The sequence below is a fragment of the Calonectris borealis genome, chromosome 1 (assembly GCF_964195595.1).
Source record: "Calonectris borealis chromosome 1, bCalBor7.hap1.2, whole genome shotgun sequence".
NCBI lineage: Eukaryota > Metazoa > Chordata > Aves > Procellariiformes > Procellariidae > Calonectris > Calonectris borealis.
Window position 1 is genome coordinate 162916179 of NC_134312.1, and position 24932 is coordinate 162941110.

Below are 24932 nucleotides of genomic sequence, written 5' to 3' on the forward strand. Positions count from 1 at the left end.
GAGACCCAGCGTCGTAAAAGGCGACGGTCGCCGTTGAAGGCGGAGGCAGAGCCTCGGCCTCTTCGCAGGGCGTGCCAGTGCCGCTGCCACTCGCTTCAGAGGCGGCGAGCCCCGTTGTTCGGGCGCGCGGGGAGAGGGGAAGGCCTTTTTTCACGCAGGCTCTTGCAGTGGCCGTGGCCCTGCCTGTGAAACCCCTGGCGGAACTACGGGTTCCGTTCCCACTTGCGCATGGGCAGTCGGGAGGTTGCGGCGCGAGGCAACGGAAGGGGTGAGGGCTGCTGCCGTAAAGCGCGGACGATGTCGGGGCCGCCGCGTCCGGCGAAGCTGCCGGTCTTCGAGAAGCGGCTGCTGGTCACGGGCGGCGCGGGGTTCATGTGAGTGCCGGCCCCGCTTCTCCGTTGGGCCGGGCGGGAGCCGTCGGCCTCTTTTCCGGGGGCGCGGGTGGGACGCGGCGGCTGGTGGGGCGGGCGGCAGGGGTCCCGCGATGCTGCCTCGCTTGCCCGCCTCCCTTGGGCCTGACCTGGGCCGGTTCTGTGGCGCCGCTGGCTCGGGCCGCCTTCGCTCAGGCGGAGGCTGCGGTGGGCGCAGCCGTGTCTGCAGGACCGCGTTCGTCCCAGGGGCTGCTTGTGGCTCTCCCGTGTCGTGGAGGTTGAGGTGGTAAGTGCTGGCGGGCGAGCTGGTCTGCTGCCCGGCTGTCCTCCGCCAGCGGTGAGGAAGAAGGTGCTGGGTGAAGGCACCTCCCAGCGCTGTCGTGGGAGTCGGTGCTCAGCCTCAGCTGGGGTGGGGTAGGGGGGCGGCTGTGCTTTGAGCCCGCTCCTGTTTCTCACCTCCACTCCCCAGTGCTGTGGGCTCTGCTCGAGGCAGAGGAAGTTCAGGTCCATCTTAAGCTTGAGCCGGTCAGCGTGCTCAGGGCCTGAAGATGTGAGAGGACTAGATTTCTGTGTGCACCCCCCACCTTGGGGGGCTGGAGACGTGAATAAGCCCTGCCAAACCTGAACTCTCTGGTTGAGCTGCTTGTACACAAGACTGTACCAAAGAGAAATGCCACGTGGTAGTCAGGCTGTCATTTCTTCTTACACCTAGCAGCAGTGTAGGAGAGTTGAGTGTTGGGAGTCAGTATTGTGAGTTAGGAGAGTTGGCTGTTTTGTTGTCCCTAGTACCTAATGTATAAACTTAGGAGTATAAAAGTAGTTTTAGAATGGCAATTGAATATAGCATATAACAGTGGTTGTTGTTTTTTTTTTAGGTGGCTGTGAGCAGTGTTGCTTTCTTTTGTTATTTAATCTGATTTTTAGTTTTTTTAACAGTAGGCAGTTATGGGCATTATCAATAGAATAATGTTGACATATCTTAAAATACTGCTGTGAATTCCCCTTTCTCCTATCTTGAGTACAGCCCCCTCTTCCCCCAAAGCCTTTTGATATTGCTAGACTTACTTGTAATTTGTCATCTCTTTGTTACCTTAAAGCTCGCTATATAACTGTAAAATATGTTTTTCTTCTGTCCTACAGTGCTTCACATGTAGTCGTCTCTCTCGTGAAAAACTATCCAAACTATCTGATTATAAATCTAGATAAGGTAAGTAGCTTGTTTTCTTTCTTGATATGGAAAATTATCTTAAATGATTTTTAACGCAATCTGTAGCATGTTGAAATTTATATGGATTATTGTTATTTATTAAATTTTTGTTTGACTATCCATTTGTTCCTATACAGAAAAAAAATCAACTGCTGTTCATTCTTACAGTCCTGTGCCCACCACAAATAATTATTTGCAAAAAAAAAAAATGAAGGAAGCTTTTGAAGTTCTAAACTTCTGTTTAAGATTTTTTGCAGTTAGGATATCTTTCAGAGTTTTGTGTTTTTAAAGCTTCACCATGTCTGCTTGCAAAATAGCTTTTCTTTTGAAAAAAGTTTTTACTTTGTTCTCAAACTTCTTAGTAATTAGGTTGGATCTGAGTTAGCTTATTTACTTTCACGAAGCCCACTTAATGATATTGTGTGGGTATTTCTCTGTAGCTCGACTACTGTGCAAGCTTGAAGAATCTTGAAACTGTTTCTGAAAAGGAAAACTACAAGTTTATCCAGGTGATAAAGCCTTCTCTTCTATGAAACTTGACTTTTTACTGATTTTTATGCCTTCATATCAAGGTAATGTGGTCTCCGGAGCTCCCCAAACTAGAAGCCATTGCTTTCATTTATGGTAAAGTTGAAATTACTTCTACTAATTCATTGTCAAGAATGAGTCGGTGTATGTAATATGCCAATGTATGTGACAATCATATGGACATAACAGCATTTACTTCATCTGTTTTCCTTATTTATAGACTTCATATTTCACCCACAGAAGTCTGTGACAATGCAGTATGTTCTGTCTCTTACATGAAGTAGTCTTTTGAAAGTTGATAGATTTTATTGTATAATAAAGGTACAGAATTGGTAAAAGCCTGGTTATGGAGATGAGTGGTTTTAGGGATGATTGTTTCACTTTTGATAGGTGATATGGACGAGATGGACTCAGATTCGGCTCCTACATGCTTCACTGACGCTATCTTAGATTTTGCACCTTCAAACACTGTCAATTGTCATATTCCGTGGTGTGCAATACGCTCCTTCTTGTTCTGTTAGCACTAGACATCAGGCTACATTCTTGCTGTTGATGCTGTGTAGTTCATAGTTGTTTTGGAACAGGGTCTCATGGGAACATTCAAGATATGCCTTTCCTTCTTAAAATTTTGCCAATTAAACTAGTTTACTGTTTCCACAGTTTTATCTTCAGACAGGAGATGGATTTAGATTTATTGTTCAGATAAACATTCTGGCTGCCGGGTTTGTATGCTGAGGTTCTTCCCCTCTATGAAAGTCAGTACTGATGCTGGTCTCTCTGTCTAGCTGGGCTGCCCGAGGTTGCAGGATGTCAGAGAAACTCATATAGTTTAATTTTCTGAAATAGCAACTTTGGGGCAACGTTGTCAGAGGTAGTAGATGTAAATTAAACGTATCTCTTAGATTCAGGCAAGGTTGGGAATTGAACTTGTTCTCATCTTTTTGGTTGTTTATATTTTTGTGAACCTACCTCTTTATTTCAGTAAGTGATTATCTCCGAGTTCTTGGGATAAAAGTTGCGTGAGGGGAAAGGGGATGGCTACTAAGCAAATGTACGCAGTTTAAGCATGCCCAAACTGGATTTTTGGTTATTTTTCCTAATGTTTTTGACAGTTTCCAGTATGTGATACGAAATGTATGAATGCTGTAGAAAAGCCTCGTTACCTGTATATATATTAACATTTAATTGGTGGGGGTAGCACGGAGTTCTAGAAGGCATCCTGTAAACAGCCAGATCCCTATGTGAAGCAGGGGGATAGTAACAAGGAATGATGTAGCTATATTGCTTCTGAACTAGAGTACGAATATATTCTCACAAAACTTACAACAGTATAATTTCGGTTTGGTGGTTTCTGTGGTTTGTTTCGGTTTTGTGTTGTGTTTGTGTGGTGTGGGTTTTTTTTTTTTTTTTTTGTGGGGGGAATCAGAGGGGGGAAGGAAGGTTGATCAGAGCTTATATGCAGCCAAGCAGTTTACACTGATAGGAAAAAATGCACTGAAAAAAATACTCTCTGACGGACAAGCTCTACAATTAGAACTGTAACACTATTACTGGCCTTAGGAGAGAGTAGGAAGGATAAATGCTGTAGTGATGCTGTAGAAAAGAAGCCTGTTTTGGAAGGCAGAGAAGTAAAAGTTCAGAAAATTTGCATAAGAGGCTGTATGAAGGATACAATTTTATCACAACTTCTCAGCACAGACATATCGAGTTTGAATTTCAGTTTTAAAAAAAAAAAATCCGTGATTGTAACGATTTAGTTCAAAGTAATGTATGAGCCTGAAGTATTTACTGGAGTGTTTCAGTTCTGTTCAGGAGTGAGAAATAGGACAATCAGTTCATCATCTTCCCATTTCTGACATACAGTACTTCCTTGAAGCTGTTGTTCAGAATTATTGCTTGAGAACTTCTTAAAACATAGGTGTGTTTGAACTATTTTTAGTTAATTGCTTGTTATTGAAAATACAAAAGTCTTCCTCCCCAGGACACCCCTTCTTCTCAGGTACTATCTTGTTTAAGTTGAGCCAACAGATAAATACCAAAGCTTTTTCTCAGCTTGCATTTACCTTTAAAAGCTGCTGTTGCTTCTGTGTCAAACTAAAGAATGGCTTGTGTGTCCATGCCTGACTCTTTTCTAAATATATCAATTTAAAAAAAAAAAAATTACCAGAACAAACAACAACAACCAAAATCCTTGCAAGACAGCCAACCATCGTATTTTGACAAAAGTGGAAATCCACTTCAGCTTTTGTAATGCCACTAGGTGTCACCATCCGTTAGTCAGACTCCAGTAACTCTCACTTGCCGTGGGAACTTGTCCTTTCAACCTCAGCTTTCAAGCTACACACTGTACTTCTGTTATGTATATTTTGGGGGCGATGCTTCTACTTTTCTAATGTTAAATAATAATATAAATCCTGCAATAAGTTTCGTTGAGGCTGTTGCTCAAAACGTGTGAAATTTGTGTCTGGTCTTATTTTAGACATGGCGTTGATAAATTGCCCAAAACTCAGTTGGTAGTGCCGTTTGTATCCTGTGCTTCCTTTGTAACGGTTTGTTACGTGACACTTGGTACAAATGAAAGCTTACTATTTTCTATCAAAAATAATTTATTAATGATTTTTTTTTTCCTGCTTAGGGAGATATTTGTGAACCTGATTTTATAAAACAGCTCTTCGAAACTGAGAAAATAGATATAGTCCTTCATTTTGCAGCCCAAACACATGTAGGTGAGCATTGTTGCATGTTTTGGTATTATTTTCCGTGCATATATTTGAAATATATACTGATATTTTTTGTCTTTTCCCTTCATATAAAACAAGGATACAGTTTGTCTCTACAAACTATATGATTCAATGTCTGGTGGCCCTTTTAACTTAAAGAGGTTCACAGCCTTAATTTAAAAAGTGCTTCATCTGACTGTTGTCTGTTTTTATTGTGCATAAATGGTAATGCCTTTTTTTTTTTGCATTACATTTTAAAGTTCCATCTAGATACTCATGTAACTGACAATGTACTGGTGGAGTCATGAAGACAATGGAAAAAGAGTACATAGTCTTAAGTTTTTACTTGATTGGCTCCAACCTTGCAGAAAAAACAGTGTGGAAACTGAAGGATCTGGCATAGCTCCCTTCAGAATCCTGCCTGGGTTCTAAAAAGAGAGAATGAATTACACTTAGAAGTGCCTATTTCAGATTACCACTCTTCAGTAACACTGTTAATGAGAACTATCCCTACCATACTCCTTTCATCATGAGAAAAAATTCTCAAAGAATTCTCCAGGAAAATACTTTCCAAAATCGTCAGATTAGATATGCAGAAAGTCATTAGGTCAGTGGGACAACTCTAAGAATTAAAACAGGTGCTAGTTAATTAATAGTAATAGGTATATATTACTGTATCTTACAACTGTCTTTGAATAATACTTTTCTTACTGAGCTTGGCCCTTCTTGGTGGAGAGGGGAAGTAGTTATGCTGCCGCTTAAATAAAATTAGATAATGGTATTTCAAATGGAACCATCCATAGCCAACAAGCTTTTGCTCCTGATTCCAGCCTCTTGTTGAGAGCAAGGGTTTTGTCTTCAAGTAAGTGTAGAAAGTGTCTTCATTTAATCACGACCTTGCTATCTGACAATCAAAGAACTAGTGATGAAGTCCCAGTCTATATTGCAGCCTCTAATATTATGGTTCAGTAGGAAGCCGTGTCTTGCCTAAATTTAATCAGAATTGTCTGAATTTTTTTTAATGTAGATCTTTCTTTTTGGCATGCCCTGGAATTCACCTATGTGAATGTTTATGGCACTAACGTGCTGGTTGCTGCTGCGCATGAAGCCAATGTGGAGAAGTTTGTCTATGTTAGTACAGATGAAGTATATGGAGGTAGCACTGATGAGGTGAGTTTGAAAGTGCATGAGGGTTTTTCTAGCTTTACTTGCTTTTAATAGTGAAAACAAAATGAGTCTAACTTTCCCTGGCCTCTGTAGATATATGACTTTCGAGCTATGTCTGACAATACTGGAACTTGTAAACAAGCACTGGTTGTTTCTAGAAAGCTAAGTATCAAAATTGTCCTGAATTTTTTTTGTAGCATGTTTTATATTGAATGTGTATTACCTAAAGCAGTGAGATTGGGGTCATTAATGACATGTGAATACTCCTCAGAGATAGTATCAAAAGAATGTATTATACAAATTTTGCCTTGGAGCATTCATGAGACTTCAGTGCACAGTATGTTGGTTGATGGTGTGGTGTGTGTGGTTTTTTTTTTTCTTTCTTTCTCTGCCTTGACTATGAACTTGACAGGCAGGGAATTGTTTTATACTCTAGCTAAAATACTAACAGAACTGTAGGTAATGACAATTTGAACAGGAAACAGTTCCTGTATTAGTAGAAGAAATATGCAGATGTTTATTGTTGTTCTATGGAAATCTTTTTGATTTTTGCCAATTTATGCCTGACCTTAATTCAGGAAATGTAATTTAGCTCAGTAAAAACACAAATTATGAATGCTCGCCTTTCTAAAGGTGTAAATGACAGCCAAGGAGTCTTGTGCCATAATCCATGAAAATACTAACGTAGTTCTGAAAAGTCATGTGCACTTTCTTATTGTTGCAATGTCTTTATCAGTTCCTTCAACACAACTTCAATCTGTAGACTTTTATGATACCCAAGGATGGTGTTTTCCTGTATGTAGACCAGTGTTTTTGCTGAGACAACGTCAAGTGAACTTTTTCTGCCTCTGGGCCTTGAGAAGAGCACTTTCATTTAATCTGTTCTTTGTTCTCTTTGTGAATCATAGTGCAAGTTCTTGAAGTGAATTTTTTTGGGGGGAAGGAAGGTCAAAAAGTAAATCGGGGTCAATTCTTCAGAGGCTGTCCTGGTTTTGGCTGGGATAGAGTTAATTTTAATTTTCTTCCTAGTAGCTGGTATAGTGCTGTGTTTTGGATTTAGTATGAGAATAGTGATGATAACACACTGATGTTTTAGTTGTTGCTAAGTAGTTTACACTAGTCAAGGACTTTTCAGCTTCTCATGCCCTGCCAGCAAGAAGCTGGGAGGAGGCACAGCCAGGACAGCTGACCCAAACTGGCCAAGGGGGTATTTCATACCATATGATGTAATGCTCAGTACATAAACTGGGGGAGTTGGCTGGGGGATGGTGACTGCTGCTTGGGGACTGGCTGGGCATCAGTCGGCGGATGGTGAGCCATTGCATTGTGCATCACTTGTTTTGTATGTTTTTATCATTATTATTATTTTCTCTTTCTTTCCTGTCCTATTAAATTGTCTTTATCTCAACCCGCAAGTTTTACCTTTTTTCCGACTATCTCCCCCATCCCGTTGTCGGGGAGTGAGTGAGTGAGTGGCCGTGTGGTATTTGGCTGCCTGCTGGGTTAAACCACAACAGAAGCAAAGGTCAGATAGAAAACAATGAGTCTTTTAATCACATGTTAAGGTGATTGTTATGAATTGCACCTCAGGCAGTGTAGAATCCCTCCTTTCTTTGGTTCATTATTGTATCCTTTTTTTTGTCTTTTTTTTTTTTCCAAGTGAGTAGATAGAAGTGGCAGGATAGCCATGAAACTACCTATTCTGGAACAGGTCAGAATTGTTGAAGCCTTGCTTTGGAGGGCTTTGTGTTGAAATTCTACTTTTCTTGTAGAAATAAAGTTTATAGGAAAGGGAGAATGGACCCCTTTTCTTTAGGACGTGATGCAATGACACTCTGAGGCAATATGAACCTGAAAAAGATTGAACCTCCCTGTGGCAACAGTGATTATTTTACAAGATAAAAATCTAAGGACCTGCTACTGTGAAGTACTCTGCTAGAAGTATAAAAATACTACTGCTGGTATTCTAGCCACCTCCTGTGTTTGATAAATAGACTGTCTTTTGTTATTGGTCTTCTGCTGTAAGTGGAAGGGTGACTTTCTCAGACTGGTGTGCTTGGATTTTTAGGGATTTTTATTTTGGTTGCCACTGCAGCTTTTGTAACTTTAAGACTTATCTGGGCAAAAGAAATTGAGTAATGCAAATTTTTCTTTTCATTTTAGGAATTTGATGAATCCTCACCAAAACGTCCAACAAATCCCTATGCCTCCTCTAAAGCAGCTGCAGAGTGTTTTGTTCAGTCTTACTGGGAAAGGTACCAAGTAAGTTGATGCAAGCTTCAAAAACTCTGAAGCCCATACTTAAGTGTCTGTTTTACCTATATAAGGGTATAAAAGAAAAATCAGTACTAGTCCACACAGTGCCACCTCTTTCCTGATTGCTAGTCTGGTAGGTTGGATGTGTCGGAGGATGTCCACCACTTATTGGTGGAGGTATACTGCAAGACAGTGGGGAGAGGTCAAATGTTTTTAAATGTTTTTAAAAACCTGGTCGGTAAGGTCTAAAAATGTTCTTGATAAAATGGTCAAAGAGAACATTAGCAATTTAAAAAACAGTGTTAAGTTTGAAGGAAATCTGTTTATACAGAAGTAGAATATGCAAAGTTCAAATTGTATTAAGATTAGGCTTATAGTGAAAGCAAAAAAAAAAAGGAAAAAACAATCCTATTACTCAGATTTGTTTAAGCAAAAATATTTGAAATTTTGAATACTTTAGTCTTTTGTTCTTGACCAGTCCTTCTGCAGTGTTGTTTTTGACAAAAATCTGACTTGAATAAGATGTTAATGACTGTGAAACGTTTTCTTGGAATAAGTAGTAGTAAGCCAGTCTTCAGTCAACCAGGTACATGTATGTAATGTCCTATGGTGGCTCCATAGCAAGACTGAGAGGATACAAATATTTGTCACTTGTGGTGCTTTTAGAAGCACAGTCTGAGAAGGCTGGAGGCCCTTGCCTATTTGACAGAAGGATGGATAGCTTAATTCATTAATGTTTGTAAGGGCTTGCAGATTTTTGCGTAAGCACTGTGGGTGTGTCAGTTTATTGATCAGCAAGAAGCCTACAGATTTTTACTGGTATATATTTTCTTACGTAATCACATGCATGTTTAATGCTCTTAAGTTCCCAGCTGTTATCACACGGAGCAGTAATGTTTATGGACCACACCAGTATCCAGAAAAAGTAAGTTAAACCTATGCTTTACTCTGAGCTTCAATATACTATAATCTAGGGTTGTAGTGGTGTAACTTTTTTCTCATAATAATGGACTGACTTTTGAAAAAAGCACTGTCTTGCAAGTGTATTTGTCCACACTTACCTGTGATTATTTATTTTGATACCACACTAGCGTCAACACAACACATGAACACATGTTTTTTGGTTGTCAGTAAAGCATTACTGACAATTAGAGATTTCTAGTTGTTTCATGTTTACATGAATTTTACTACAATGACTTTGTTTTGTCATTTTTTTAGCTTTCAAAGGATATTTAACTGCCCTGTGTCTGGCAGGGTTCCCCTACAAATTACATTAACTCACATGTCATGTGCTGTAATTAGGAGGAATGTTTAATAACTAAGGTAAACATTTCAAAGAGAGCAATATGTCTGGTATGGAAAGAAATGTTCCAACCTGTACAGAAGATAGCTAAGATGAAGCTGTAGCAATCAGATATATGATGAGAAGTAGCGCAAAGCAACTTGTCCTTTGCATGTGTCCATATATACCTTGCGGGGTAACTATTTAAAATGGGTATTAGTGAGAAGGAGTTGCCTTTGTAGGCAATACCAAGATCTGCTATGCTGGTGAATGGAAATACACTGATGGGGTGATAGTGATAATCACATGTACTCTTTGGAGTTTGAAGCTTGTGTGAAATGTAGCTGTATTTTGCAGTTCTCGTGAGATATTTTTTAATTTGAATTGCTTTTTATGTGTTGGGGTTTTTCTGCAAATAAATTTATTTTCCGTACATTATTGCAGGTGGTTAAGCAATGGTTTGTAAAAAATGTTTTCACTGAGCTGTGGCTTGGGAAATGTCTGGTTACAGGTTGCATGATATTGGGAGTATATTCAGGGGATGTATCACTATTTACTTGCTTTCAGCTAATGTATATTCTTCCTCAAGTATCCACTTTTAGTTACTGCTAAAACACAATACTAGGCTCGATGGATCTTTAGTTTTACCTAGTATGTCTGCTCCCATGTTTAGAGCAGTAAGTTAACAAAATTAAAAGAATTGGAATAGCTTTCTAATGGTTTCAGTTTAAAAACTTTAATAGTGGGACCAACTGTCCTGAATTTTCTGGGACATTATGAATGGATCTAAGCTTGTAGCTGAACATAATATTGTAAATCTTTATGCTGCAGGCTAGCGGCTATCACTTAATACGTGTTTACTTATCTTGAAATTCTCTATTGGTTCTCTTCCAAATTTAACTATTTTAATGGCTGTTACTTTTTGGCTATAGATTTACTGCAACTTGCTGGATGTTTAAAACTGTTCTAAACTGTTTGCAGTAGTCATCCCTAGTTAGACTCTAGTGCACTTCTGTGTGCGAAAAGTAATGGAACCACTTTCTTTTGTAAAAATGTTGCATTTGTAACTACTGTTTTGTAGTGATTGACCAGAAAGATAAGCTTTACAACACAAAAGAGGCATCTAATTTTAAAAAAACACAAACAAAAAACCAACCCCACACAAACACCTTGATTCCCTGTGAACTTCAGAAAAGACAGTATCATGTGAAAGATACTCTGCTTACACCAGGTTAAAAGAATCCTTGCACTTTCTAGGCTTGATGCATTCTTTGATTAGACTTAAGAAAACTTAAAAGTATCTAAAGGGTCTTATTAAAATACTTAATGATCCTTACTGGTGAAGCCCCACGTTCTTTGCAGAGTAATAGCTTCTAAAATAGTGGAGTAATGTGTTTTTGTTCAATTTCTTAGGTTATTCCAAAGTTTATATCTTTGTTGCAACAGAACAGAAAATGGTATGTAAGCTGCTTTTTTGTCTGTGGTATTTGTGCTATAAAACTGTAATTACAGTTTTAAATATGTGGTATAGTTTGTAAAATGATAATTTCATAACTTATGAATTCATAAGTTATGAATTGCTTATTTTAATAATAGGATTTCCTTAAAAAAACTAAAGGATTGTTTGCATGTCAGCTACTTAAGGTACCTTCAGGTAACTGTTAACAGCAAAACTGCTTAAAACACAGTCTAACAAATTGAATGCTTCTATTTAAGGATTAACAAAAATTTCTTGCCTTTTCCTGGTTTTAAGCTGTATTCATGGTTCTGGACTTCAGAGAAGGAATTTCCTTTATGCAACTGATGTGGTAGAAGCATTCCTTACTGTCCTGAAGGAGGGGAAGCCAGGTGAAATTTATAACATTGGAACTAACTTTGAGATGTCCATTGCCCAGCTTGCTAAGGAGTTAATCCATTTAGTGAGTAAACAGCTATGATGTTTTTCTTTACCAGTCATTGCACATATGAACAATTCTACTATAAACCTTTTTTAGCTCAGAGAGAGGGCTTAGGCTTGCGGTGGGTCTTAGAAGATAGTTGTAGGAGAACGATGTGCTACCCTTTCTGTGGCAGTTGTACTATGTAAGTTTGCAGTACAGGCTATCGTGCGTTGCACTGCTGCATCAGTTATCCTGTCTTGGACATAACTGGTGTAATGATTAAATGCCATTTGGTAGGTTTTTTTCATGCTGGCTGCTTCAGTTTTGGTCTGAGAATGTGGCACTATTAAAATCTAACAATTTGATTATGGATGGTTAGGCAGTGCTCAGATGAAGGAGAAGTATTGGAGTTGTTCTAGATAATTTTGATAATTTCAGTAGTTTGAAAACTCAGTTTAGACAAAAGACCATTTCTGTTTGTGGTTTGTTTTTTTTTTTTAAAAGACTTAAATCTTGTTTAAAAAAAATTAAATCTATTTTTAAATGTATGTTAACACAGTGCAAGATGTGGGGATGTGATTTTTGTTTCTCTTCTTGACAGATAAAGAAGACCAGTTCGGAGTCTGAAATGGAGCACTGGATGGATTATGTCAAAGACAGGTAAGAAAATAGTGAAGCACATGCAGGATAGCTTTATCCTGAAGGTTTCTGGGTCTCTTGCCAAATAGTTTTTTGTGAAAGTGTTTCTGCTCTGCAGGAGGGAAAACTTTTGAGGGAGTAAGAGCTGTTTTGCTTTCTTAGTGTTTTTTTTTTGTTTGTTTGCTAATGGATTTGACACCTATGATCTGTACAGAACACTTTATAGAAAAACAGGATTTCCACTTATTATTTGGATCTTTAGGTCAGAGTATATGTCTTGAAAGGGAATGTGTAACGCTAATCTGTCTGTCTTCAAACTTTTTTCAGACTTCTTACTACTGAAGTCTGCTCTGGGAAAAGGACAGGTTTTACACAGTAGCTAAATCTTTTCTGAAGGGTAGTTTAGGTAGTTTATTCAGTACTTTGTATTCAACATCACTTGAGTGAGATGAATCCCATTGTCTCTCATTTAGCTTTAGTATTTTGACGTTAATGTGATAGTTCAGACTTAGATGCGCTTTATATTAAGATGCACTCTCCACAGGCAGAAATATGCACCTGCGGAGTGTAGTTAATTTTAGATTCCTATCTTAACCTGAAACTGCTATCTCAAAAGTAGATGTAAAACTGAGGTGCTAAAGTTAGGATGGCGGCAAATATGGGTAGCTTTTATAAATATGCTTTTGCTGTGTGTTTCCGTCCTTAATTTCAGGCTTGGTTTAGCTCTGTTCTTTTATCTCCATTTCTTTTCTGCAGCAACAATGAGTCTCTGCTTGCTTTAGATATCACTCTGTTTCTCCAGAGTGATTAGAAATGACGTATCTGCTCTTAGCAGTTAAGTATTATCATGGCCTTTAGAATTCTCACTTTCTGTTAACATTTGGATTGTTATCATGGCAACTGAAGTGTCTTTAAATGTACTAATTTTTGTTTTTAAAAGGAAGTGTTTTTCAGAATCGTATCTGAGTGTATCGCAGGACTTTGAACAAATTGCCTTTGGCTCACATGATGTGAGTGTTCAGTAGGTCTCAGTGTAATTCAGATTGAGATGTTTCTTCATGTGTATTGGGCCCTGTCCACTAATATTTAAACATAAATGGGCTTGGGAAAACTAACCACTTAAGAATATGTATTTCAAAGAATGTTGAGGCCGTATAAAAGATTCTTAAGATACCTAACTAATGATTATTTAATTCTATAATGAGCGACTTAAAGGTCATGGGGGTTACTTGCCATGGAAAAATTAGTTCTGCTTCTGCTTGAGATTAGCGTGTTTTAATAAGGGTGATAAGTAGCTGGTTTCTGTCTGCACGTGTAGCTTAACTATTCAGTATGCTAGTGCCAGTAATGCAGGAATGCTAGACTAGACTACCTAACTGCCAGACTGTGGAATTGAAAATTTGTGCCATGCTTAAATGTAGGGAGTCTCTTTCTGTGCTGAATCTTGCAGCCTGGGATTCTACGTATTCAGTATTAGTAAGTTTGTGTAGCTAATGAAGCACTGTAATGACAACGCTTTGGAAGTCTATGTATTTCAGAACTGAAGTATGTGGAAAACTTGTGGGCTTTCAGGATGAAAAATGTGAAGGCTGATTTTGGAAAACACTGGCTTGCATAGTGACTGTCTAAAGAGTTGCAAATGCACTGATTTGCACAACTGCATTGGCAGTGATTTGAGTTTTGCATTCATTTTTGTGCCAATAAGATATTAATTTGTATTTATTCTAGTCAATTCCAAATAGCTGGCTGTACAAACTGGATTGTATTGTTGTAGCTGCACTCAACTGCCGTGTACTGTTTGAAGGCAATATAATCTGTTCATGTTGATGGGAATTTTCAAAATGGAAGCATATCTAATGTTGGTTTGAAGACAGTGTGGGGTACTGCATCTGTAATTAATGAAAAAGTCTAATCAAATTGTTTTCCATGTGCATTTTATACTTCATCAGACCTACCAATGACCTGAGATACGCCATGAATTCAGAAAAAATGCACAACTTAGGATGGAAACCTAAAGTGCCTTGGAAAGAAGGAATAAAGAAAACAAGTAGGATTGATGCCTTTTACACTAATTGATTTAGAAGGGGTGGGAGGAGGGAAGGGGGGGAAAATGGGTATATAGGTTAGTTAATGAGAAGCTAGAAAGAATGAGCTTAACACTTCAATTTTACATAAAATTTGCTGCTTTTTAAGTAGTGAATTTACCTGATTTAAAAAAAAAAAGGTTAATCACAAAGTAGCATCAGAATTAGTTACTTTTTAATGCTAAAATAAGTCTTGCATAAAGAACTTATAAAATCTAAACTAGATTTTTTTTTTTAATATTATAGGTTAAAATTTTGCATAATGAACTATTAGCATGTTGTTAATCTTATAATATCTGTGGAATATTTGAATTTCCCTGTTATCTCTGGTCAACTTGACTCATCAGCATTCTTTTCGTACTAGTTGAATGGTACAAAGAAAATTTTCACAACTGGAAGAACTCAGAGAAAGCTTTGGAGCCCTTTCCTGTGACAGAGCCATTTGCACAGCTCAGTGCGTAGGGTGACGGAGAACCTGAAGGAGTTCATTCTACCTCATACAGTCTTTTTTTCGAAGCCTGCAATCAAGTGGCCACACTGAACTCTTAATGCGTTCAAGATACAGGAACCATGATGAATACAGAACTACAGTACGGCACAACTTTGGAAGGGTTTCAGCATTTTATAAGTTGAACCTGTTAATTTCAGCTTTTGGTGCAATACTATATTCTCCCTAGGTATTGATTTGAAAGAACTGTACAGGGTGAAGAATATTTATAATGCTATAAATTAGTGTAACTGATGTCAAATCTGCCTTATTAATTTAGAATAATTAATTGCGATTAAGCTTTGGGGACTTCCAATGAAACTTGTTTTAGTTCTGGAATCGTTCACCTGTATTAGTCTGTTTTTACAACGTAATATGTTATTTTTGTCACTTTAAAGAGTTGTGTTTTATTTTTAATCAAGGGGGAAAATGCTATATTTTCTGGAGAGTATAAATCAGTTGATAAAAGCTAGATATGGCACCCATATGGTTCAGTCCTTTTCTCTGTTAGTGCAGTATTACCTTCTGTAGATGACTGATTAAACTGTTATCTGCTTTATAACTTTAAATGCCTTTTTTTAAGGCGGGTGGGTGGGAAAGGTGTCAAGAAGTAGCAGATGTTCTCGCTGAGATTTCCAGAAGCATTTTCTTAAACTTTGCTCCGTTTTAGATGTCATCTTTTTACTGTATTACTGTCTTTTACATGTTAATTTCCTTTTCTTAACTGTAATTGTAACAAACTTAAAATACTGTAACACAGTTAACATTCCAGTGATGTTATTTCCTGTGATATGAAGGCTATTTATGGAGAAAAATTTTAAAAACTTCTTTTCCTGTGAATTGTGGGTAGGCACACCTTATTCAGTGCAGTGTTTCACAATTTTTTTTGGTGACAAACGTTTTAAAGATGAAACAATATTTGAATTTTAATGTAAAGTTTGGGAGGAAACTTCAATTCTAGAAATACGTCAATGAATCTTTTTCAAAGTTGATTTAGTAACAAAAGTTATGGTGTAACTGATTTCTCTTAAGTAAACACATTGAAAAAGTAGATGGTGGTTTTTTTATGTTTGTTAATTTTTTTTTTCAGGATACAGGAAGAACTATTTTCACTTTTTTGGCGTTGAGGTGGCAGACATAGAAGGGAGAACTCTTCTTGGTTTTATCACTTTAGCTTCTGTACGTGGCACACTCCCAGACCCTTCTGTTGCCCCTGGGTAGAGCTGCAGAAGCATAGGGCTAGGACGCTGCGATGTACTCGGAGATTGCTACGACTTCTCAAGTCTCTCAGAAATTGGGATTTAAGTCTCAAAACACAAGAATGTGCAGAAGCCCTTTCCTCATTATCCCAGGTGCAGGAAGAATGGAGGTTGGGGCATTTGCCTTAGCTTTGCCCCTGCTAGAGTTTCAGTAGTAACCGAACATAAAACTTAATAGTAGTGACCCAGATAGCCTACAGGTGGTGCTGCCTTTGGACCCACGATGCTCCCAACTTCACCACACCTCTTGTGTTGCACGGTGCTGTTGATAAAATGCTGCTCTTGGTTGGTAAGAGTCATCTTAAAAGAAGGCTAAACAGTAAGTGTCCAGGCTTACCTTAGCACCAAGTATGTGTTCTAAAGTCTAGGAATGTGTTATTGAAGGCAAGTTTTCTGTGACAAGGTGGGATACTACTACTATACTAGAATTGCGTCGCACTTGCATTTTTGGGGTTTCTCATAGCCAAAACCTCCATTTGGGAAGGACAGAAGTTACAGGATTTAGTAGGTACTAGTCTGCTAGGATACTGGGTTTACCAGATACTTAAGGTTATGCTTCCACCGATGAAGCACTTAAATTTCGTTGTCAAACACGCGTTGCTGGTAACATTCAAATATTTTCTTAACTTTTTACATTTTCTTGAGATACAGCTTCCTCACAATATGTAGAGAGTTACTGTTAACATCTTACTGTTTTGTATTTTACAAAAGTCAATACCAGAAATAGCTGAAGTACTGCGAAGATCTGTTTTAGCTGTATTTATGCTTACTGTGGCAGCTGCTCTAGGTGAGCTGCATGAAAGTATGTATCTTTCACATCTGCTTATGCTGGAATACTGGTTATGTGATGTGTCTTTAATTTTAAGAATAGAGATTATAGATTACTAAATTATTATTTTAAACCTTACAAATAGGTACAGTGTCTTTGGAACATTAAAAACCAATTAAGTTGTGATAGTGTTACCAGACCAAAAATACACAGAAGAAAGCAGTAGCGTGTGATTGGTTTATTGAACAGATCTTTTGAAAGTTGTTTTGAACGTTTAGGTGCTGAAGATGCGAGCTTTGACATTTATGTGACTGTCCAAGCAAGTGATATTACTGGGAGTGGATTTTTCAAAAGGATCTATTAATTTTTAGTGGAAACTCTTCTAGGTTATTTAAATGTTTTTGAAGATTTAATCCTTCCAAGTGTTTGAGATTTTTGGCTCAGTGTTCCTACTTCTATTTTTGTATGTATATGAATAAATATATACACGCACATTTTAAAAATATATAAATACATATATTAAAAAAAAAATAATCTAAGAGGCTTTTGCTTTGAGCTACTTTGCTGTAGATCAGGTTGCCTTAGCAGGTGAGTGCTCTGGTAGGAGCATTCCTTTCACAGGGAAAAGACTTTACTGTTAAAGAAAACAACTTATTTTGCCATTAACCTTCTGGCTTCTGTAGGAAGAAGAGGGCAAAGGCTCAACTAGTGACTGTTAATGCGGAGAAGTGTAATGCTTCTAGGTTTTATTTCTCACTGTTTTTACTTGGAAGATGTGAAGAAGCATTTCTGCAGAAGGCAAAGGTGGTAATGTAAAATACTGTGAACACAGCAATCTTTCAGTCGACTTTTCTTAAGGTTTGTGTCACAGAGCAAACTGAGGTTACACCAGTAAGAAAATAAATGGAGTAAATGTGTATGTTGCTTAAATTGCTAAAGCTTTCTAAAGGAGAAGGGCTGCACTTCGGCGAAGGGTTTCTGTCCAGCTTCCATCATGGATGAGAGGCTCACACTTGGGAAATTATTTGGGGATAGCTCTGCATCTCTTTTTGGGGTTACTGTTGTGGGTTGGATCAGATCGTCAGGAAGCAGCTCCTGAAATCCCTCGTGCATTGGGGAAAACCAACATTGCTACCCCATTTTCTGGGTGTACCAAGCCTGCCATTCAGCACATCCCTTGCAAGCAGCAAGTGAAAGAATTTGGAAGACGGTGAAGCGGGCAGCTGAGGCAGGGCTGTCTGCAGTCCCCCTGCCACTCATGGCCAGTGGGGCCTTCGTGTGTGTATCCATTCCGGTGTGGTGGAGATAATCCTCGCTTTCTCCAAGGCTTTCTCTGGTCTGACCTTGGCACCTGCTCGCTTACGTTTGCATGCTGCTGGGCCTTAAGGGGTGCCAGCTGTGGTTGAAGCTGGTTTACACTGTCGTAAGGTGAAGGACTGAAAAATAGCTTTTCTTTGTCCACTCTGTCCTTTACTAGATACAGGAGGAGGTTATGGGAGGGAAAAAAGTGTGGTTTGTCTTGTTTTTGTTTAGTTTTGTTTTTTTCCTCTTTTAATTCAATTCCTATTCTGGAGGGGTACAAAATAGCACAAATTTGGTTTCTCATTAGGAGAAAGTTGTGAATAGCTTTGGCTGGACTCAGAATGCTGTTATGCTCTTTAAATAGCCATGAAATGCTAATACGTTTCTGCTTTTCCATAAGAGGAACTTTCATACAAAAAACCCCGGATTTTGTTGGGGGGGAAAAAGCGTCTGTTTTATTATATATACTATATCTGAGACTGAATCATCCTTTTCTTTTACTTTTGTTCAGTTTTGTTTTGCATTACCTTTAGTTTTTATTTCCATTGCCATTTACATTTCACCTAGCAAAGCAAATGTTTCTAAAAATAATAAAAATTAGAATAACCTGTTGCTCCACAGTAGCTCTGGTTTTTGTGGTAATGTATGAAAACTCCAAAGTCAATAGTGTTTTTACTTCTATGCATGTCATCACACATTTGGAGTTTATCTGCACCAAAGATCACAAGACTATGTTAGCTGCATCAGTAGGAGACACGCTCATTAAGTGATTATATTCATCATTTCTCAGCAAAACAATCATTGCCAGTGGCAATGGAAAATCATGAGAATATGAGATTTTGTATCGGTATGTTGTTAGCAAACCTCGTTAGTAGAATGGTATGGGGTTGTTGTTTTTTTTTTTAACCTCTCCCTAACTGAAATTTTTTATTAAAGAGTGTTTGTTTTCAGTCACTAAGTAACTGCTGGCCTAGTCCTCAGTATTTTGACTTCTGAAAATAGGTCTTTGACTTCTGAAAATATGTCAGCTCCTGAAGAGCAGTGGTTGCTCCCAAAAGACTTTCCAAAATTGGACAACTTGAGGAAAAATATACTCTGAAAGTAAACAGAAATATGGGACTGTATATCACCAAATATTCACAGGGCTAGTTTGGGAAAAGGCTGCTTCTTCCACGTTGGAAAAAAAGGAGGGATTTGTTAAACTCCCGTGTTACTGTGGAAGAGAGAGAGGTTTGGCTTTTTTTGACTAACGGGAGAGAGAAGCAGCGGGTGATCTTGCAAAGCACCATTTCGCCCCACACAACATGCAGGGAGCATGAATAGGCAGCTTTTTCTAGAGCCGTGGGATGTGCAAATAAACACAAACTTGAGACGTGAGCGTCCAGCAGCAGTGCCACATGTGCTAATGTGTGCACTCGGGTACATCCTCTGCCTTCGACCCGTTGGTGATAACAGTCGTCTGTTGAAATAAATGCCTAAGGGACAAGGTGAGAATAAACTGTTTTTTCATATAACTGTGCTTAGTCAGGCTTTGTGATTTATGCAGAGATAACGTTCCAGTGGAATGTGTGTCTCCAGGCAAGACCATGGAAAAATGAGGCTGGAGGTGCCCTTTCTACTCACGTTTACTCGTGGTACAGAATTTGTCAGACTTCAGAATAAAGTCCCTGAAAGCTGAAGGAAAAATACTGCCAATTTAACGCTCTTGAATCCCACAGAATATTTTAGTTCCTGTTACCCCTCAAATAATCCAGGGAGCCACAGCTGAAACACCTTTATCCTGATACTAAATGCATGTAGGTTATGTATCGTGCATACACATATAGTTTTGTGCTATTGCTAAATTTGTCTTTGCCTTAAGGCGTAATTTTATTTGCAAAGACCCGTCATCAATTAATTTGTGGTATTCATGGCATCCAGCGATGTAGGACGAGTAACATCATCTGTCCTATTTCAATCATCACGCGCAAACACCGGCCAGGCGGTGGGCGGAGAAGAACGAGTTAGTGGTATTGCTTCAAAAAACAGCCGGCAGCAGCCGAAATAGCTCAGTTGGGAGAGCGTTAGACTGAAGATCTAAAGGTCCCTGGTTCGATCCCGGGTTTCGGCAGAAAGCTTTTCCTGCCTTTTTCGAGAGGTGGCGGGCGGCTGCCGCCGCCCCGCGGGCACTGGGAGCGTCCAAACCCCCGCCGCCGAGCACGGCCCAGCCCGGCTCGGAACGGCGGTGCGGGCGCCAGGCTGCCAGCCGGGTAGCGACCGCGTAGCTCACGACACATCGTTTGTCACCGTTTACGTCACGTCGTTCATGACCGTTCGTGCGGAGCTGGCAGCAGCGCGCACTATTGACTGCCCTTAGCCGGGACGCTCTGCCAGGGCTTTCGGCTGCTGGGCCTGAAACTTCCTGTTGTTTTCCTCAGCTTCTTTTTTTTTTTTTTTAAATTTAAAAAATTTAAAACTAAAAAAAAAAAAATTTCAATGGTGAGGTTCAGGGAAATGCCATTTTACCTCTGTTAAGTGTGCGCATCGACGCTTGCCGGGCGGCGGCATGGATGCACAGGTACTGCTCTGCAGAGCCTCGTATGTACAAAACCAATGTATAGGAGCCCAGCGAAGCAGCAACCCTTGGCGAGCCCGCCTTCCGTACGTGTGGCGTGCGCGCGAAACAACCATGCAGAGGCGATTTGCGAAGGAGATGGGGGGGAACGAGCCGTTGGGCCTCCCCGTCCTCTCTTCTACTGCTTCATGCCGCGGAAGAGAGGAGGACACGCTGCAAAGACATCAGCAAAAACATCAGGCATCACAGAACTCACGCCTGCCCAACACTGCCTGTGCCTGCGTCCTCCCTGGCGCCTGGAAATGCAGCGTCTGGGAGGGTTTGCCTTCCAGTTTCCCTTTTCAGCTCTTCTCAGGTTAAGCTTTTTATTTATGATGGAAGAACTGGAAGCCAAAAGCTTCATTCCCAGTCCCTTCTCTGCCCTTCACCCGCCTCCCACAGTAGATGGAGGGACGGCAGCCAGAGGAGAAAGCAAAATTGTGTGGAGAGGAGCGGGATGGCTGGGAGGGTAGGAGCAGGGAGGGGGGGCTCTCGGGAGGACGGGGACAGAAGCCGAGGCAGAAGAACTAGAGATTGCTTCTCGCCAAAATCTGGAGCAGAGGTCAAAATTCCTGGACCTCACTATTCCTCTGCTGTCAACAGATAGCTGATGAAACTACTTCTGGTTCACAGAAAGGCTAAGGAATAGCTTCAAGGCCAGAAACTCTGGTAATTAATATCATCTAGTCTTTACCGTTCCTGTATTTCCCCCTGATCCTCTCTTTACTTTTAAGTTGGAAAAAATCACTTGGATTTTTCTGAAGCATATTTTTAAGGAGGGCATCTGTTTCTGTTTTGAAGACATGAAGAGGCAGAAAAATCATTAGTTCTCTTGGTAATTTGTTGCAACTGTTCCAGATATATTCCTTATTTTAAGTTGGATTGGTCCTCTGTTAAATTCTAGCTATTATTTCTGTTCAGCCTTTTCTCTGTTAGATCAAAGATTTTCTCAGTACCTGGCATTTGGTCATCATTAAGCAGTCGAGTCAACACCCAGCTTTGTTTTGATAAACCAAAGAAATCAAATGCTCCAAGTCTCTCATTTTAAGACACTTTCTCCTGCTTTCAGGTAATTTTCTGTAACCTTTTTAGTATACTGACACTAGAACAATGCACAGAAAAGGTTTTTCAGTATTGGTGTCACCAGTGCAAAACACAGCAGTAAATCAACTCCTTACCACTCTTCAGCAATCTTTCATCTATTCATGAAAAGGTATCACTGGTCCTTTTTTAATCACAGCATCACATCAAGCATTGCTGTTGAATTGCTTGTCCGATACAAGGAGCACTCACTGCTGACGAATATCCGATTCGTACAAACAGGAGAAGTGTTACTTAGACCCCCACTAGTAAGGCATAGTATAACTGCTTATATTATTATTTTTCCTAAAGATTTTTTGAGCTTTCAAAAGAATATTAAGACTGCACACTCGAATACTCAGGGATAGAAGGAAATGTTAAAATGAAGATTACTTGTGATTTCTCATCTGTACTTTTGTGCATGTGATATGAGAAATAAATACTTTTTTTCCCAAAAACTTTTAGTTATTCGTCAAAGACTTTAACAGTGCTTTAGGAAGGGATTCATTTCCTGCAGATGCGTAATCGAAGAGGCAAAAGACAGACAGACTATTTACTTTTTGGCCATTTCCATACTGCTGAATAGAAGAGAGTCATGGAGCGAGCTTGGATGTTGGACCTCTGTCTGTCTGCTGGGTTTGTGCATTAGTGCCCCGATAGCCAACTCTTTCCAAGATTTCCTGTGGAGGGACCAGCCCCGTGCGGTGCAGACACCAGCTGGCCAGGGCCTCTCAGCTGGGGGGCCAGGATGGGGCCCCAAGGCTGCTTTTAGGCAGCGATCTGGCCGTACCCTCTCAGTGCCACACCGGAGGTTGGGTCCCCTCTGCCACTGAGTTCCCCGAGGGCCAGGAAAGATGTGGATCACTCTTGCCGTCTCCAAGTGTCTGATTTTCAGTAGCCGTACCCAGGCACACGGATGTATGACAGCTGCGGTAGTATCTGAAATTTCTATTTTTAAGCTAAGGATAATATTACCTGTAGTAGCAATTCCCTCCTCAGAGGTTTTGTGGCGTTAAACAGAAATTTTGTGGTGCACTGAAATACTAAGGGTGATAGCCATGGAGACATTGAGAAGAAAATCTCATTTTTGTGCAATATGGGATTTGGATAGCACACACTGAATAAGGCCTCGGGTCTTATGTGGAAGAAGAGGATAAAATTAAGAGATAACCTTAATCTGGTATTTTTTAACTCCTGTCTGATTGATTTTGCAGGCTTGATGCAGGTTTCTAATGTGATTTGGCAGGTTCTGGGAAAATAACCCTGAGTGTTGTTGCTTTATTGCTTTTATGTCACACAATATTCAGGCATTTTTCATTCAGATTTATTTTCTTCACCCCATCTTTTTGTTAGCATTGCTGCTTTTTAGGTTTCTTCTTGCCAGCAAGCATCTTAATTTCCATTTATTTTTCTATTAGCTTGTTCCCTCAAAATGAACCCCCTGCTAGGAAGCAGATCCAGGCTGCTTTCATGTTTGTCTAACTAAGCCTCTGTGTTTTAGTCACAAGGCTTCTTCTCTGCAACTGGGAAACTTCTCTGGCACCACAGATGTGGTTACATATGGTTCTTTAAATGACCATACTGAGGTTGATACCTCGCAGGGATTCAGAGGAAAAATCACATTTTACAATGTTGTTTCAGCCTTACTCAAATATTCAAAATCTGATGGATTTCGTTCACGTGCTTTTTCCATGACCATCCTTGACTACTGAGTTGCTGTTTTAAGTGAATGAAAACTGGAGCAGAAGGAGCAGCTCAGCGAGAGGTGTACCACACATCCTAGCTCTGCTGCAAGCTGCAACAACTTGCAACCGCAGAACATGACAAATAATGAAGCAGCTTAAAGCTTTACTTTGAAATACCTCTGTTCGGTATTTCTGACTGTGGTGGGACTAACCTGTGCCTGGCATTTTCCGTGGGCTTTTTGAGAGTTTTAACAAGTTCAGGTGTTCCTCGGATGAGATGCTCCTCCTCCTCCTTCTTGTCCCCAGCAGTCCCCTCCTTGTCCCTGCGGGCAGCTTCTGCACCTGATGTTTGTTACTGTCTTGCCTGCCTCTCAGCAGTGAATAAACGTTACTCAGCCTTACACGTAGTAAAATTTCCTTCTCTTTGGATTGAAAATTTTGTTTGTTGATAGAAAAGATTTGTTTCTGTCTCTCGACTAAAAGATTTCTGACTTTGACTCCTGCACATCCAGTAAACCTCATTTAGATATGCAGTACGATCCATACAAGAGATTTAGAAAACCTAAGTCAGAACTCACATTTAATTTTTATGATTTATGTATATTTTTAATAACAAATCTTAGTTATTGTCTATCTGGTTTCTGGTCCTGTCGAAGAACTAGAATTGCGTTTTTCAACTTTCTGAGAAAGAAATGCATTTAAAAAGAAAAAATTTTCAGCTGCCGATGCATTTCTAGAATCTAGAACTTTACATTCAAGTCTTCTATTTTTTTCCCTGTGAGTGAGCAAGTTAGGAGAGCTTTATCCTGAGTTCAGCACAGGAACCCCATGTAAGGAGGCTTTTTCTGATCCAGTTCCTTGGGAGTTTTGGGGCTTTTGTTGCTTTTTTTCCCCCCAGCAATATATCCCAGGGTTCTTGCTTTGTGCTTTTGTAGGAATATAGAACTCATATTCCGTACTAATGTAGAAATACAGAATTTATAGTATAGTTAACAAGACAAATTTGTGGCAGTTAAGTGAAATCTTAACCTTCAGTCCTACTATAGTTGTCAATGCTGTCTTTGTTCCTCAGTGAACCTCAGGGGAAACATTGTATTTTTGTTTGGACGTACATACATCTGCTTGCTTAAAGCAAGGGAGCATTCATTACTTTGCCCAACAATGTTCTTGGGATTTAGCCCACATGACATGAGGGATAAATATCTTTTGTTCCATTTTATATTTTCCGTTGGGATAAGTAATAGTATTTTGAAATAAAATTGTGCAACTGGGTCTTGAAGGACTAATATAAAGTCAAGGCTTTAGAGATTTCTGATACTATTTCAAATACTGTGTGTGTACTGTTTTTCAGATTTTTTCTTTTAATGTGGTACAGAGCCAAAACTGGATATCCTTCTTTCCCTGTGATTGGGACAATTTGTCGCGCTGCTGAATTGTTGAGACCAGAGCCTCTGTCCTAGCCCTTCCATGCTGCACATGAGGTCTTTGGCTCACGCCTTCCTGACCGGGTGCTGAAGGACCGGGAGCCACAAAGGCAGCCTGCGTGCTAGCCAGGCTGCAGGCTCCTTACAGGTTTTGCACAACATCTGTAAAGCTCCACATGTGCCAAAACTAGGATATTAA

At 39.7% G+C, this 24932-nt stretch overlaps 1 protein-coding gene and 1 non-coding gene across 6 annotated transcripts; both read left to right on the forward strand.

The window, feature by feature from the left end:
• The first annotated feature begins 138 nt into the window (after positions 1-138).
• On the forward strand, positions 139-15183 carry TGDS (TDP-glucose 4,6-dehydratase). 5 transcript variants are annotated; one of them, XR_012671107.1, is made up of 13 exons: positions 140-374; positions 1512-1578; positions 2019-2087; positions 4742-4832; positions 5854-5996; positions 8157-8255; positions 9115-9174; positions 10945-10988; positions 11285-11450; positions 12013-12071; positions 12991-13060; positions 14000-14097; positions 14499-15183. XR_012671107.1 is itself a non-coding variant. In XM_075138450.1 (12 exons), exons 1-12 carry the CDS (start codon positions 229-231, stop codon positions 13861-13863), a joined length of 1053 nt encoding a protein of 350 aa, XP_074994551.1. In that variant the 5' UTR covers positions 139-228; the 3' UTR covers positions 13864-14097. The 5 variants fall into 5 exon arrangements, 4 of the variants coding, with proteins under 4 accessions (XP_074994551.1, XP_074994564.1, XP_074994542.1 ...); XM_075138450.1 differs by lacking the exon at positions 14499-15183 and having other exon boundaries at positions 139-374; positions 13825-14097; XM_075138433.1 differs by lacking the exon at positions 12991-13060 and having other exon boundaries at positions 145-374.
• Positions 15184-19988: 4805 nt separating this feature from the next.
• TRNAF-GAA (transfer RNA phenylalanine (anticodon GAA)) lies at positions 19989-20061 on the forward strand. The gene has a single exon. It is a non-coding gene; the product is annotated as a tRNA-Phe (tRNA).
• The last annotated feature ends 4871 nt before the right edge of the window (positions 20062-24932 follow it).

What these genes read in the sequence shown, in the direction of transcription:
- TGDS (XM_075138433.1), top strand. Translation starts at nt 229, where the DNA reads ATGGGCAGTCGGGAGGTTGCGGCGCGAGGCAACGGAAGGGGTGAGGGC. An exon ending in TGCAGCCCAAACACATGTAG is followed by an intron (nt 4,833 to 5,853) that starts GTGAGCATTGTT and finishes TTTTTAATGTAG; the next exon opens with ATCTTTCTTTTTGGCATGCC. An exon ending in CACACCAGTATCCAGAAAAA is followed by an intron (nt 9,175 to 10,944) that starts GTAAGTTAAACC and finishes TCAATTTCTTAG; the next exon opens with GTTATTCCAAAGTTTATATC.